General features: G+C 40.5%; 1 protein-coding gene across 1 annotated transcript in view; it reads left to right on the forward strand.

The window, feature by feature from the left end:
* The window catches only part of Tmem236 (transmembrane protein 236), a 41,900-nt gene that overhangs the window by 11,344 nt on the left and 14,657 nt on the right, over positions 1–15,899 (forward strand). The window contains exons 2-3 of the mRNA XM_036187045.1: positions 5,063–5,135; positions 10,677–10,818. Of these exons, the coding sequence (XP_036042938.1) occupies positions 5,063–5,135; positions 10,677–10,818 (215 nt within the window). The remainder of the gene's footprint in view (positions 1–5,062; positions 5,136–10,676; positions 10,819–15,899) is intronic.

Consider the following 15,899-nt stretch of genomic DNA (forward strand, 5'->3'; position numbering starts at 1 on the left):
TTGTTCTTTAGTTACATTTAGTTACAGGGAGAAAACAGACCATATGAAAGGATGATGATCTGTGCTGGTGGCACTGGTTACCACGTGGAAAGGTCACAGTCACGACAGAACCCAGTAACAGTATTCAGAGCTTTATTTGGAGGAAAAGGGGGGAGGAGAGGGGACTAGGCCTGGTGAGAGAGAAAGATGGTGGGGTGGGGGGAGAGGGGAGCAGAGCAGAGAGCAGAGAGAGCGTGGGGTCTGCATCGGGCTTTTAAGGGACAGGCCCCGCGCTGCTCATGTGCAGGAGTGAGGGCAGGATCCTAACACCTTTAGCTCTTTGCTTAGTGATGTCCTCTGCACTGCGTCTGGTTCATTGCTTGCTAGTTGTGGTCTGAACGGGAAGGTTCCCACAGGCTCCTGTTTCTAGCACTCGGTTTTCAGCTGTGAAGCTCTTAGGAGACAGGGATCTGGCTACCATTAGTAGGTGACTAGAGGTGGAGATTGAGAGCAGATCGGCCCCTGGTTCTACTAAAGTGCGCTCTGCTTCTCACCCTCTGCCATGTGAGGAACGTCTACCACACCCTACTGCCATGAGCTGTAGCATGCTTTATGCATTGATGATGATCTGAAACTGTGAGCCAAAGTTAACCTTTCTACCCCCATGTTGTTTCAGTCAGGTATTTAGTCACAGTGACGAAAAAGTAACTAACACATACATTCTGTTTTCCTCCACACAACTTGCCTGTTTCTTGCTATCATACAAAAAGGTACCACCTTCCCTCCAGGTCCCAATAAGATGACCCTTGTTTCTACCTTACACACCAGAAGGACCTTGCCGGTCAAACTTCTAGCAGCTGTCTATTCACAAAAGCATGCCTGCTTTCTGAGATGATGGACATTTTTCTCTGAGCCTCCCTCTTTTTTTTTTTTTTTTTCTTTCTGAGCTCTGTCCAGAATTTCCTATATCACCTACATTTCCACCACCAACCTTTCAAGGTGTTCTAGGCTTTTCTGCTGCACAGCCCCAAAGTTCCCCGGTACTCACTTCCAAAACCATGCCTGCTTTTTCAGATCTTTCAGCTACATCTCTCTCCCAGGGGCAAATCTTTATTTACTTCCATACATGCTAGAACATGCCCCCAGCCACATGATACATACAACAATGGTTTATTGTTCGCCAGACTAGAATTGAGAAGCCTGAGACAAGGTGTCAGCTGGATTAGTGCTGAGGGATGTGAGCGACCTTTACTCCTGACTTTGTCCTAGGCACTGCTGGGTGTAGATAGTCTGTGACACTCCTTAGCTAATATGGGAATCACCAAGATTTTACTGACATATGCTTTTACTGCCAGTGTTTTCAAGTCTTTTTTTCTATGCTAGTCTGTATTATTAGAATATTGGCTATATTGAGTTAGGGCCCACCCTATGATCTTATGTTAATTGATTCATTCTGTGTAAAAGTTGATTTACAAATAAGGTTGTGTTCCAAGGGAGTAGGGATTTCAGCATGCCTTTTAGGTAAATTTAATTCATCTATCTTGTTAATAAATTATAAGCAGAACCTAGCAATATGTGAGGATTTCAAGCACTCATTAAAGAAAACATAAATAGGGGTTGGTGTTTACTTTTTAAATATTCCATTAGTTTAGTAGGTAGCAGGTATTTTACAGCCCCATACCGAACTAATGAGATAGATAATAAATACATATCTTATAATTGAAAGCTAGCATTTTACACAATATAAATGTTGGCAACAATCTATAGCACTATGATCAGGACCTATAACTTATCACATGATCTATTCATGTCACATGGCAGATGTAGCAAATACTTTAGAATGTGATATACAATAGTAGCTACATTGATATTCTAAGTGATTACAATTTCCATCATGTTATTTATTTTTATTTTATTTTTTTTTGGGGGGGGGAGGTTTCGAGACAGGGTCTCTCTGTGTAGCTTTGCGCCTTTCCTGGATCTCACTTGGTAGCCCAGGCTGTCCTCGAACTCACAGAGATCTACCTGCCTCTGCCTCCCAAGTGCTGGGATTAAAGGCATGTGCCACCACCGCCCAGCTCCATCATGTTTTAAGTACTCCACAACTGGGGAAATGCATCAATAGAGAGGTACGTGCATTACTGTGTTTACAAATCTGAAAGAATTTGAATAATTGCATGTAATTCTGTAAGAAGGTTGGAGGCCAATGGAATTTTTTTTTTTTTTTTTTTGAGCTGAGGATTGAACCCAGGGCCTTGTACTTGCTAGGTAAGAGCTCTACCACTGAGCTAAATCCCCAACCCGGAATTATTTTTTAAAAGAGTTATAGATAATTTCAATTTAATTTGTTACAAAAGTATTTTATTTTACTCATTTAGATTTTTATCCTGAGAGGATACCTCAGGTTTCTCTAGATTCCCAGCAGGTTTTTATATGTAAAATGTTCAGAAACAGTATTCCAGGCGCTAGAAACAAAGAATAAGCCATTGAAGTTCAGTTTTGTGAGATGAAGAAAGAGGAAGAGGACAAGCAACAGAAACAGAAGAAAAGCTGGGCAGTGGTATTTAATCCCAGCACTCAGGAGGCAGAGGCAGGCAGATCTTTGTGAGTTCGAGGCCAGCCTGGTCTACAGAGTAAGTTCCAGGACAGCCAGAGCTACACAGAGAAACCCTGTCACAAACAAAACAAAACAAAACAAAACAAAACAAACAAACAAACAAAACCAAACAAAAAACCACAAAACCAAAACCCAAAACAAAAACAAAAAACCAGAAGAAAATCAGCAGGATTTCAAGTTGTCAGAGGGTCAAGTGCTCAAAACGTGTATAGAAAGAATGTGGGAAAATGACCAAAGTGGGAGACATAGGTGACAATGTGGAACTAGACTCCACCACCACAGCAGATCTGACAGAGAGCTCCTAGCAGGAGGAACAGATAGAGTGAGACTGAGGAGAAGCCGGCATGGAGAGATCATGAGACAACCAGAAGGATGGAATGGCTGGAGTCAAGTAGTGGGGAGGCAGATCATTTTAAAGGAGGAAAATAGGAGAAAGGATTCTTGGAGCAAGTGTGGGCTCCCATGAGAAGACTCCATTGTATTCCAATTGCATTGCGCATCCATGAGAGCTATGTGTGATTGAAGTAAAACACACATAACATAAACTTTACGACCTTAACCATTTTATGTACAGCTTAGAGGTATTAAATGCATTTGTGTTTCTGGGTTACCATCACTGTCAACCATCTGTCCATAAACCCCTCTCATCTTTCAAGACCCAATCTTTGTGCCCATTAAACACAAATTCCCCACCCCTGCCCCAAGCCTCCCATCTTTGGAGGTACAGGGACAAAATGTGTTTTACATTTTAAATGTGATTCCAGGGGAGATGGAGAGATGGATAAGGGTGCCAGCATGAGAGACTGAGTCTGAATCCCCAGCACTCATGTAAAAAGCTCGGCATGGATGACTGTGTGTACTATTAACTCCAGCATTGTGGGGGCAGAGACAGGCAGACACAGAGAAATCACTGGGCACAGAGTCTAGTTGAAATGATGAGGTTCAGGTCCAGCAAAAGAGCCTGTCTCAAGGTATCAGGCAGAGAGCAATAGAGGAAGACACTAGATGGTTTCCAGAACGGAAACTCTAACAGGAAACTGTTAGAGAAGTTAGAGATGGGAGACAATGGTGAGTGGACTATGGTGTGAGTAGAGGATGGGTTGGACTTAGATTTCCGAAGGAAGTCAGAGAGGATGGGTTGATGTGTTAGAGTGACGGTGGGGGAGGGCTTCCGTTGTCTTGTAGACACAACTAATCTGAACTGCCTCTTCATTCAGGTGGAGATGTCAGCTGATACAGTATGTATTGAGTGTCCTGGGGAAGTAGGTTAGTAGTTAAAAACATGGGGATGAGTGCAGTAATTGAGGGAGATTATTTAGAGAAGAGCACAGGAATAATCCTTGGGACATTCCCCCTTTTCAGAAGTCAGATTACAAGGATGAGAGCCCATGCATGTTTAGCCATGGTCCCTTAGGCACAGTCCCTTAGGTAGCCTCATGATGCAAATATGTAGTTCTGGTCTTGGACAGGAAACAAAGCAACCATTTTCTTTTTTTATATTTGATTTCATTAAAAAGAACAAAATGATTAGTTTCTGATATATCAATTCTGACATATCAATTTTAAATCCCATTGTACCTAGCATTAGCCATTTGCACTGGGGTGGCTTACAGAGGGGGTGCTGTCTCCCTTGTTAATGATGGCTGTGTCTAAGATGGAGCCAAAGAAAAAGAGGCATGGCAGAAGTAAGGAGAATTTGTTAACAACTTAACTGTTCAATACTTCTTATACTGTGGAGCACTTTATACGAGTGTAACTAATGTAAGGTGTTCCAGGGAAAGAGGAGATCAATATTTTATTGTGTCAAAAATGCTTTGATAGGCTGGCAACATGGCTGAGTGGGTAAATACTTATCCCACAAGCATAAGGACTGAGTTCAGTTCTCTAGAACCCTCCCTCATAGAGGGCCAGACCCTGCTTTTATGGAGAGTTAGGAGGCAGGGACAGGAAACTCTCCATTAACTCATGGGCTAGTCCACCATGCCCAGTGTGAAATAGAGAAGCCCTACCTCAAACAAGGTGAAGGTGAGGATAATACCAAGTTACCCTTTGACCCCCCCCCCACATGCTGCACTGTACAGGTGTCTGTGCTCACGCATATCTCCACCCAATAGCTCTGACTGTCATTTGTTTTGTTTGTTAATTTAAGACGCTAAGCATTCCTTTGAGTTCTCCCTGTCAGAAAATACAGTATGATATTTATTTCATGGCTCAATCACTAGTTTACTTGAGCTATTTGGAAATCTTTCTCCCTTTTGTTGGAGAAAAGCATTCTGTTTTTTTTTTTCTGCACATGTTACTTTTTTGCCATACTCAAACATTTGGGAAATGGAAATAGGGAAGCAGTGAGCTTCTTAGAAAAACTGTAGATGAATGAAAGGGGAACTATGAAATTAGCGACATATAACAGGAACTGTCGATGTGCTATGTTACTGCTGTTGCTTATTTTTTTTTCTCCCTTGCTAGGAGACCTGTTCTGATGATGTGTGTGGTGCTCACCACGCTCCCCAGCTTCAGCTTTTCTATAGCAGTCACCAAGGTATGCACTTTTCATTTCTTCTGTTGCAGGATTTCGTGGTCTTCAAATGTCATGGTTTTGATTTTCAAGAGAGTAGCATGCCCAAAACATTTTCTAAAGTTTATTTTACTCCAGTCTTCTTCCAAATTGATATATATGCATATATGTATAATCCTTATTGTAAGATGATTATTACTTCTATGATTTGAGGGATAGTCTGGCATTTTAAAATACATTTTTTTCTGTACTTGTGTATATGACACAAGAGTATATTTCAAAGTCATAGTCCAAAAAAATCTCAGTCAATCTACATTCTTCACAATTATCTACACAGTTCGACACAATTATCTTTGGTAAGTTATCCATTGATAAATATTTTGCACATGTTAATTATGTTGATAGCCTTTTGTTTCAATGAAATATGGCTTCAAAAGTTTTCCAGTTGACAGCCAGACCATAGGACAGGACTTTTATAGGCAAAATTCACAGGCTGTAAGAACCTCACTTTCCACAGAAGTCAGGGAAGGCCTCACCAATGAATGACGTTATTAACTTGCAAGGTATTAGGAAAGAGGACATCATCAGCTTTGGGGAAGGGGGTGGGGAGGCATTCCCAGAAGTTCTAATTTCAGTTCATAAAATGATGGTATATCTGGGGTATGATAGCTTTTTTTTTTCATTATTTCCTAAGATTTTTTTTTTTATTAAATTGCCTTTGAATAGTCACACATTAACAGAAAAGTACTTGAAGCATAATTTTATAGTATCACTACAATGTCACAAAACATATCCCTATACCAATAACACTCAGGTGAAGAAATGCAACCTGAGCAGCTGCATCCCCATAGGCTCTGCCTCCCTTGCAAGATTAATTTGACCATGACGTCTGCAGCAGAGACGTTATCTATTTTTTGAATGTTCTATTAGGGAAGTCAAACTATAACTACACTTATTGATTACATAATATATCTTGTATTTTACTCAAAAGTATGATGTACGAGTCATTCATGGTTTTATGTCTAGTTATAGTTCACTTATTTTCATTGCTATAGACTCAAGTATTTCATCTTAAAAGCCATTATAATTTCTCTGTTTATTCTGTGGTGTTGGGATTTAACTTCTGTGGGTGTGAAGCACATACTTCTCATCTAAGGTATGCCAGCCAAGCCCAAGGCTGCCATTTACATTTTAGTTGTACAGTTCTATTCTGTTGTTGTTGCTGCTGCTGTAGTGAAGATTGAACTTATGATGCAAGCACTCTACCACTGGGCTACGTCCTCAGTCCCATCAGTGCTGTCCTTTTAAAAAACGGTTTATTATTATTATTATTTTACATCCTGACCACAGTTTCCCCTTCATCCTCTCCTCCCAGTCCTTAACCCCTACCTCTGCTCTGTCCCTTCATGCACTCCTCCTTCATTTTTCTTCTGAAAAGGGCAGTCCTCCCATGGATATTAACCAAACATGGCGTAAGCACCTCTTCCCATATTAACTGGACAAGACAACCCAATATGAGGAATAGGGTCTCAAAAGCTGGCAAAAGAGTCAGAGACAGCCCCTGCTCCCACTGTTAGGAATTCCATAAGAAGACTAAGTTACACAATTGTAATATATATGCAGAGGGCCTAGGTCAGTCCCATGCAGGCTCCCTGGTTGTTGGTTCAGTCTCTGTAAGCCCCTATCAGCCCAGGTAAGTTGATTCTGTGCATTATCATGTGGTGTCCTTGACTCTTCTGACTCCTACAATCTTTCACGTCCCTTTTCCTTAAGATTCCTCAAACTCTGTCTAATATTTGGCTGTGGGTCTGCATCTGTTTCCATCAGTTGCTGGATGAAGCCTTTCTGATGACAGCTGGGCTAGGCACCAATCTATAGGTATAGCAGAATATCGTTAGACATCACTACATTGACTTTTTTTTTTTTTTTTGCCAGTCATGTTTGGTTCTATCACAGGTGTCTGGGCTGTCCAGCCTCTGGGTCCTGGCCCTCCAGGCAGTGTCAGGAGTGGGCTCCCTCTGGTGGCATGGGTCTCAGGATGGACCAGCTATTGGTTGGCCACTCTCACAATTTCTGTGCCTCTTTACCCCAGCTCATCTTGTAGGCAGAACAAATTGTAGGTTGAAGGTTATGTGGCTGGGATGGTGTTCCAATCCCTCTACTGAAAGTCTTTCCTGGTTACAGGAGATGGCCAGTTTCAGGGTAAGTATCCTCTATTGCTAGGAGCCTTAGCTGGGGCCACCCAAGCAGTTCTACTAAAATCAGGAACAAGACAAGTATATCTATTCAATATAGTACTTGAAGTTCTAGCTAGAGCACTAAGACAACAAAAGGAGATCAGGGGATACAAATTGGAAAGGAAGAAGTCAAAGAATTGCTATTTGCAGATGATAGGATAATATAAATAAGTGACCCCAGAAATTCTACCAGGGAACTTCTACAGCTGAAAAACATCTTCTGTGATGTGGTGGGATATAAGATTAACAACAACAACAAAAAATCAGTAGCCCTCCTATATACAAACAATAAATGGGCTGAGAAAGGAATCAGGGAAACAACACCCTTCACAATAGCCACAAATAACATAAAATATCTCAATGTCACTCTAACCAAGCAAGTGAAAAACTTGTATGACAGTTCTGTTCTTGGTGACAGTACCAGTTGTTTCTCTTTTGAGGTAATGTTGCCAGGAACTTGCCTAAACATGTTTATAGATGTGATTGTATCGGTTGATTTAACCCATAGAAGTAGAATGGATGGGCTATACAATATCCAACCATCCAAAGCATGGGTTATGTCAAGCAAGTTTCAAGGGAGACTGTGCTGCCGTCTGTCCGTCTGCACACTTCAGCAGCAGAGAAGGAACGTGCTCTCAGCTTCACGTTCTTTACCGAAATTTGCTCTTGTTTGTAGCTAATCTGAGGGATAGGTTGTTGAAACTCATTTCAAATTTATTTTTCCCAAATTAGTGAGGATGAGCATCTTTTTATCTTTGCTTATCTTTTAAGTTTGATTTGATTTACAGAGTGAACAGGTTGTACTTATGTATTTAGGAACACAGACACACACACACAGACACACACAGACACACGGTCAAAGAGAAAGGCCATAAATTTGAAAGAGAGCAAGGTGGAGGGTAACATGAGTAACAAGAGCCTGGAGAGGGAAAAGGGAATGATGTAATTATATTATAGTCTCAAAAAATAAAAGAACTATTTGAAAAAAGTGATTTGAAAGTGCTATTTACATGTTCAAATCACAACCCCTTTATTTATTTATTAATTAGTTATTATTATTGTTGTTTTTTTTTGAGACAGGGTTTCTCTGTATAGTTTTGGTGCCTGTCTGGATCTCTATATCCCAGGCTAGCCTTAAACACACAGAGATCCACCTGGCTCTGTCTCTCCAGTGCTGGGATTAAAGGCATGTGTCACCACCGCCCAGCTTTTTGTTTGTTTTTGTTTTTTGTTTTTTGTTTTTTTGTTTTTTGAGACAGAGTTTCTCTGTGTAGTTTTGGTCTCTGACCTGAACTCACTGTGTAGACCAGGCTGGCCTCAAACTCACAGAGATCCATTTGGCTCCGCCTCTTGAGTGCTGGGATTAAAGGCGTGTCCCACCACGCCCGGCTACAACCCTTTTTAAATGTACACACTGTAAATATGTTCCTCCTGGGACTTACCTCCACACTTTTACTGCATTTTTTTGATAAGAATTTTTTTTTTTGCTTTAAAATAGTCTGATTTATCAACTTCTTTCATTTGTGAGAGAATTAAGATTTATGAATCTAAACTGCAAAGTCCTAAAGATCTAATCTCATCATGAACTTATTTCATCTGCTGGAAAATGTCCTCCCCCCTTTCTTCCTGTAGATCCACAGTCCAGCGTTAATGGTGTTTTGCTATGTTGTGTAAGAGTGGGTCAAATTCAGATTTTTTCCCCATGAGCAGAGTACCATTTTGTAACAACTCAGTCCTTTGTTTCAATAGAGTCCTCTTTGCTGTCTGTGTCTGGGCTGTCCCCAAGGTTTTGTTTCATCACTTTGCCCAGTTGTCTATCCTGTGCTAACTCACACCTCACTGTTGTCTATCCTGTGCTAACTCACACCTCACTGCTGTCTATCCTGTGCTAACTCACACCTCACTGCTGTCTATCCTGTGCTAACTCACACCTCACTGCTTATTCTTATAGCTTTATAAGTTTTCTACAGAACCAGAAGAGCAATCATTCTAGCTTCTTTTTCTTCTAGAATTTTTTGCCCATTCTATTTCCACATACATTTTAGAATATGCTTTATAATTGACATGCTGATTAAATTGCAGTTAATGGTTTTATCTTTTAAAAACCTTATTTTTATGTTTTCACCATTAGTAGTTAAAAAGAATACACCATTTGGGAGCATTCTCTCCATATATACTCATACAGTTTATGAAAAATGATGTTTACTTTTTCTTTGTTTTTAAGACAGTTTAATGTATTGTATTTATTTTTGCTTGATTTATTAGATGGTCTAAGATATCCAAGACAAGTTGAATAGAATTGGTCATGAAGGCATCTTTGTCTTGTTTCTGAAAGGAAATTTCCAATATTTCATCAAGAATATGGTGCACCATAGCTTTTTTGTTGTGTTGTTTATATATACCATAAGCAGATGAAGAAGAAAGCTTAGCTGAGATTACCTGCTACTGTCAGGGCTCTGCTTAGCAGTGGAAGTGGAAGGAATGGCCCATTTCACCTTTACTGGGAACACATATACACATACACAGACACACAGATATACACTGATACACAGACAAACACACACAGACACACATACACATACACACAGACACACACTGTCTTGGTTAGGGTTTCTATTGCTGTGAAGAGACATCATGATCACAGCAACTCTTATAAGGAAAACATTTAAGTGGGGTGGCTAGCTTAAAGTTTCAGAGGTTCAGTCCGTTATCATCATGGCAGGGAGCATGGCAGTGTGCAGGCAGACATAATGTTGGAGAAGTAACTGAGAGTTCTGCATCTTGTAGGCAACATGGAATGGTCTAAGTGTCACACTGATTGAAGCTTAAGCAAAAGAGACCTCAGAGCCCATCCCCACAGTGACACACTTCTTTCAACAAGACCACACCTACTTCAACAAAGCCACACCTCCAGTAGTACCACTCCCTTTGGGGGCCATTTTCTTTCAAGCCACCACATACACACACAGAAACACATACACTCAGAAACAGACACAGACACACACACAGAATGAGGATCAAATCCAGGGATCCAAGGCCTCTTTTTACGAGGCAAGTACTCTACCAACTGAGCTATATACACAGCCTTTTATTATTGTATTTTTGCATGCACTTTAAATAAAAAACTATCCCACTTGTGAGAATCTTCACTGTATATTTAGAAATGGTTCAAAGCCTTGTAGTTAAAATCTGAGAAGCTAAAAACAGAGCTTTTAATTTTCAGTAAATATATTTATGATAAATTTAGCACTGTCTGCAGACTATTGACAAAATTTAAAATGAATAAAGCAAACTAATTAAATATGCTTAAATGGATTTCTGAAAACAGGTTCAAAAGTATGTCAATGGATCACTTAATTCAGTGCCTGATTCCTTACCTGACCTGCCAGTGTCTCTGGTTCTATTCTCCCTGATCGTGGTTGACATTATTGAGAAACTCAGGATATACCCTCTAAGAGGGAGTCAACAAAGTAAGTAGCCTTTCAAATATGAATATTAAAATTTTGTTTCTCTTTTATCTTTCTGCTATTCTTTTACTTAATGAAACATTTAATGACAGTGTTTCTTAGGGACAACATCACTGAGAGAAGATTGAAAATAAAAGTATCTAAACATAAATATTTTAAAACATACTTTGATACCAGTCATTATTACTTATTTGTATATTGGTAGTGCTTATAGATTTATAAAAATATCAGCTATTTAATACCAATAAAGTTTAATGTTTTCTCTAGCAAGAAAACATTATTGACATATCATTTTAGAGATGTTCTTAAGTCCTTAAATTTAGAAGAATAAAATAAATTTGAGCCTGGTTTGGTGGTACACACCTATGTTCTCAGCTGAGGAAGGAGGACAAAGAATTGGAAACAGCCTGAGTTGCGAAGCCAGACCCTTTCTCAAAAAAACAAAAACAAAAAAACAATGAAGTAACAAAAACATTTTGTTTGAATACCTTTGCTATAAGATGAGTATAATAACTGTAAATCCTACTTACATCTTAGAGAATTGCATATTTCAAATTATGGATTATAAGGAAGTCAAAGTTCACCTTTAGTAAGACAGAGACAAACCATATTCCTACAAAGTGAAAAGTTGAAATTAAATATCGGCTGGCCTTTAAAAACGTTTCTCACTAATTGATTACTGTCTTTGTTCAGACATCACCTGAGGGCTTAAATTACAGGTATGCACTGGTGAGAATGCTGAGGTGTCCAGTCATAAGACAGCATGGTTTCCAGTTGCAGCGTTTTATCTAAAATGAACCTTCATGGGAATAGTCTGCTGGTACATGGATCTCTGTGACATGATAACTTTGTAGATATGTGTAGTATCTACTATGTCCAGATATGAAAACAAATGACAAGAATACAATAAAAAGCTCAAGGCTCTCACTTCTAGCTGAATCTCCTCTTAATGATGACACTTCCATCTCTTCATCCTCTACCATCTTGTTCTTGCTTCTACTTTAGAGAAGACTCACGCTGATTCTTCTGCGCTCTTACTTGTGGGTCTAGACAGTTGAATATCCACCATTTCTACTTTGCATTCAACAGTCATCTTGTTCTTGTTCTCATTTCCACGCCCAAATCCTCAGAGTCTCCTATATTCCTGTTCCTTAGTTCAGACTAGTGGCTGTCCCAGAATTCCCACTTTGAGCATAGTTGTCTTTGATGTGTGGTTACCCACCATGCTCAGCTCCAAAAAGTTAGCCCTGTGCTTAGCATCTGGAATGAGCCTTATGTACTTTGGGTGGATTGTCTCTTTTTCAGCCAGTTGGAATGCTGACTTCTTCCACAGAGTTTTACTTTTCTGGAGAAGTTGCAAATGGAAGATTGGATGTTTAGTTTGGAAACACAGCCCTTTAGCTCCAGAATGTACAGGTGCTAACATATTGCCTGGGCTTTAGACATTTCAAATAATGTTCATTACTTTCCACTGGACAACACACTGTCCTCTCCTACCAATAGACCTGAAGCTGAATCTAGCAGAGTTAGATTCCTTTTGAGATAACTTTTTCTAGAGGAAACTTTTCTAGAGGTCTCCTTACTTCAGGATTTAATAATAGATATTCCATTGCCTGAATCTTAATGATGTCTATCATTGGATCCTTCCCCCTTTCCTCTATCAGGTTCTCCCAACCCCACAGAAACAGGAAGATGCAAGCATAAACACAACAGCAGCCTGGCTGAGGGGGAGTTTTTAGTCTTATCAGCAGAACTCAGTTAAGTAGAGTTTGTAGCCCAGGTTGGATCCCGTGTTATAAAACGTTAACAGTATATTGTGGAAGTGCTCCAGGGTCTGTGTGTAAGGTACTATTATGTTGCTACAGGTGAAGGAGCACTCAGGTCATCTAAGGGGTTAGAGGTCAGCAGAGACCAAGGGAGAGGCCTCTGTTTTGTAGAGGTTTGTAGGTGAACATGGAGAGGAAACTTTCTCCATAGAGTAAGCTTGGACCTCATGGAGGTCGAGAATGCATGTAACCCATGGGCTTGCTTGACAAGTAAAAAGGTGACTTGGTTTGATGTTCCCCCATCAGTCAACAAAGCTTTTGCTGGAACAGAGGTTGCCTTCTTAAAACCATCTATGACTAGTTTGTCAATTTGTCACTTTGAAGGCCTGCTGTTTCAGTGAAAATGGCAGGGGGGGGAGGGGAAGTGACGGAGGAGGTTTAATTAGATAAGCAGTCTCAGTCCCTGCTTCAGCCAGACAACAGGGCTTTTGTTTAGAAGATGTTTTATATAAAGTTCTGTCTGGAGATAACACATTTTTCTGCCAAAGGCTTGAAGGCCACTAATTTAGAGCCGTAGACTGTGTCTCCTGTAGAGCAGTGCCGTGACTGGAGTCGCTCAGTCGCTCTATACACCTGGCTCTGGGGAAAGCACGGCTCTGTATTATCCAAAGGCAGAAGGAGGCCTACACAAAGCCTCATCGTGGCTCCTGCTGCTCAGTGCCTACACCTACTAAGCCTGCAGGCCTAGCAGGCCTGTCCTGATGAAGAACACAGGGTGGAGGCACAGGGCTCTTGCAAACCATGCAACTTTTTCATTACAGTATTTTGAACCCTTTCATTTTGACTGCTTTATTTCTCCCATACAATACACATTCATCTAAAGAAGTTATAAGATAGAGGTCTTAAAAGGGAAAAAAAATTAACTAATGTAACTCTGCAAGCTAGAGATTTATAATTGATGGGATTTTGTTACATATTCAATTAAAGGAACGTATTTTGTGATTCTTTTCCCCCTCTAGTGTATGGTAGGCTTGTTGTTCTTGTTATTTTTATCGACTATACCACCATTTTTATTGGCCAAATAATGTTCCATTATGTTGCAGACTCATGTTGTGTTTAAGTCACCTATTGCTCTGCATCTAGATTTGTGATTTAATCTTTTTAAAGTCTTCTATTATAAGGCGCTGCTGTTACAGAAGGATAGGGCATGGCTAGGGCTAGTCAAGCAATGCCTGTTTCATTCAGGAAGGAGAGCCACGTAACGGGCAGAGCACAGCACAGGTGGTCTGCTTTAAAGTGATGCTGCACTCTGTGTGGGACTTAGAAGGCACTTAGGGAGGCGAAGGAATGGAAAGAGTTAAGCACCTCTGGACTGGAGCCTAAAGATGTCAGGATGATGACTGCAGAGTGTCCTCAGAAGACCTGGAGCATCTGTTCATGCCCAGACTCCTTGGCAACCATGTTGCCAGAAGACAGTGACTACCAGAGGCTGACGGCTCACCCAGGGAACTAGAGAAGGGGATGGTAAGCCAGTGTGGTGCGTGGCAATAGTGGTTGGGCTGCCTTAGAGAGGTCTTGCTGGAGATGAGGTCAGCAGGCTATTTGAGTGGAAAACCTCAGCGCTCTGCAGAGCGGAGGCAGTGCCAGGTATGATGTTGGCAGGGTAAGGTTCTCAAATAAATCAGCTCACAAGGGCCCTCGTCCAACTCCTTCTGTGCCCTCTTCTCGACTCACAGTCCTCGCTGGGCACTGCAGGGGCCTCAGCAGCACAGGTGAATATTTCTCTAGGTTACATGCATCCGTGTCAGATTTCTGATTCAATGTCCACGTTAAGATTGTTAGGCTTTTAATATGCACAACCAAACTGCTCCCTCCCCGAATGCTCTCATTCCTAAGCAGTGGCATCAGCACTCACACTCACCTTCTCAACTTTGGCTTTTATTCTGTTTTTGCCAGTTCCAGAGGCAAAATAGCAGCATATCTATGACTTTCAGAATTTACAATTGTAAAAATTATAGTGGTATTCAACATGGCTTCATTTCATTGGTGATTTTTTGTTTTGAATAATGAAGTACTGTCTTTTTCTTTGTACTGGGTGGTGGTGACAGGGATATTGGGGACACCAAGCTCTGCCTGCCATAGCTGCAGCATCAGTGCCATCATTTGCCTCTCAATTTTGCCATGGTGGTTTTGCTAGAAAGAATTTTTCATTTGTTTATATCAGGCTACCAAATTCTCCTTATTGATTTGGGATTTGCTATTATGCTTAAAAGTCTTTTTTTTCTCTAAATGAAAGTTATTATTATTAATTTGTTTTGCAAATGAAGTCTGATGAAGAAAAGTTGACCCTGGACCTAATGGCTACTCCTGCAGTCCTAGCATCCTACTGGCTCAGGCAAGAGAATCCTAAGTTACATGTCAGTCTGGGCTATATAGTAAGACCCTGTCTCCAAACCAAACCAAACCAAACCAAACCAAACCAAACCAAAAACCAAACCAAACCAAACCAAACCAAACATCAAATCAAACCAAACCAAGCCAGCAAAAAGTTGAATTCTGCATAGGATGCAAATTTGCTAATCCAAAAATAGTTAATAACTTAAGTAAGATAAGACATTAATTTACTTGACTCAGTAGAGGTTTTCAACTTATGCCTCTCTTGTATTTCTACTTTTCTGATGGCTATAACAGGTAAAAAACACCTACAGGAGTTGGGGATATAGTCCAGTAGGTAAGAACGTTTGCTGCCCAGCATGAGCTTATGAGTTAAAATCCTCAGCACCCATATAAAAAGCTGGTCATAGCTGTCCATGTGTCTGCAACCCCAGTGTTGGTGGGTCAGGAAGGCTCCTCGTGTCTGTAACTATAGTACTGTGGCCTATGAGGCAGCAGGATCTTAGAGGCTTAATGGCTGCCAGCCTAGCTCCAGATTCAGTGAGAAACTCTGACTAAGGGGACTTAGGCAGAATATGATAGATATTCAGTATCCTCCTCTGTGCTCTGCATGCGTGTGCTCAGGAACATGCATTCATACACATGTGTGTATATGACAAACACACACAGAGAGCACATAAAATTAAAATAAGCCCCTTAATAGAGTACATTAAAGATATTAGAGCCAAGTACAGTCCCAGATGACTGAACTAGAACTTCTGGGACAAGATTGGACACATGTAGATTGTTAAACAGAAAAAAGAAAATCTCACTGGAGGATTCTCTGTGTCTTGAATTAAAAGCAGTGTTACTCATTTTCAGATATATATTAAAATCAATTAAGGGGTCTTGTTTTTTGTTTTTTTGTTTTTGAAACCCAGGCTG

The sequence above is a fragment of the Onychomys torridus genome, chromosome 5 (assembly GCF_903995425.1).
Source record: "Onychomys torridus chromosome 5, mOncTor1.1, whole genome shotgun sequence".
NCBI classification, from domain to species: Eukaryota; Metazoa; Chordata; class Mammalia; order Rodentia; family Cricetidae; genus Onychomys; species Onychomys torridus.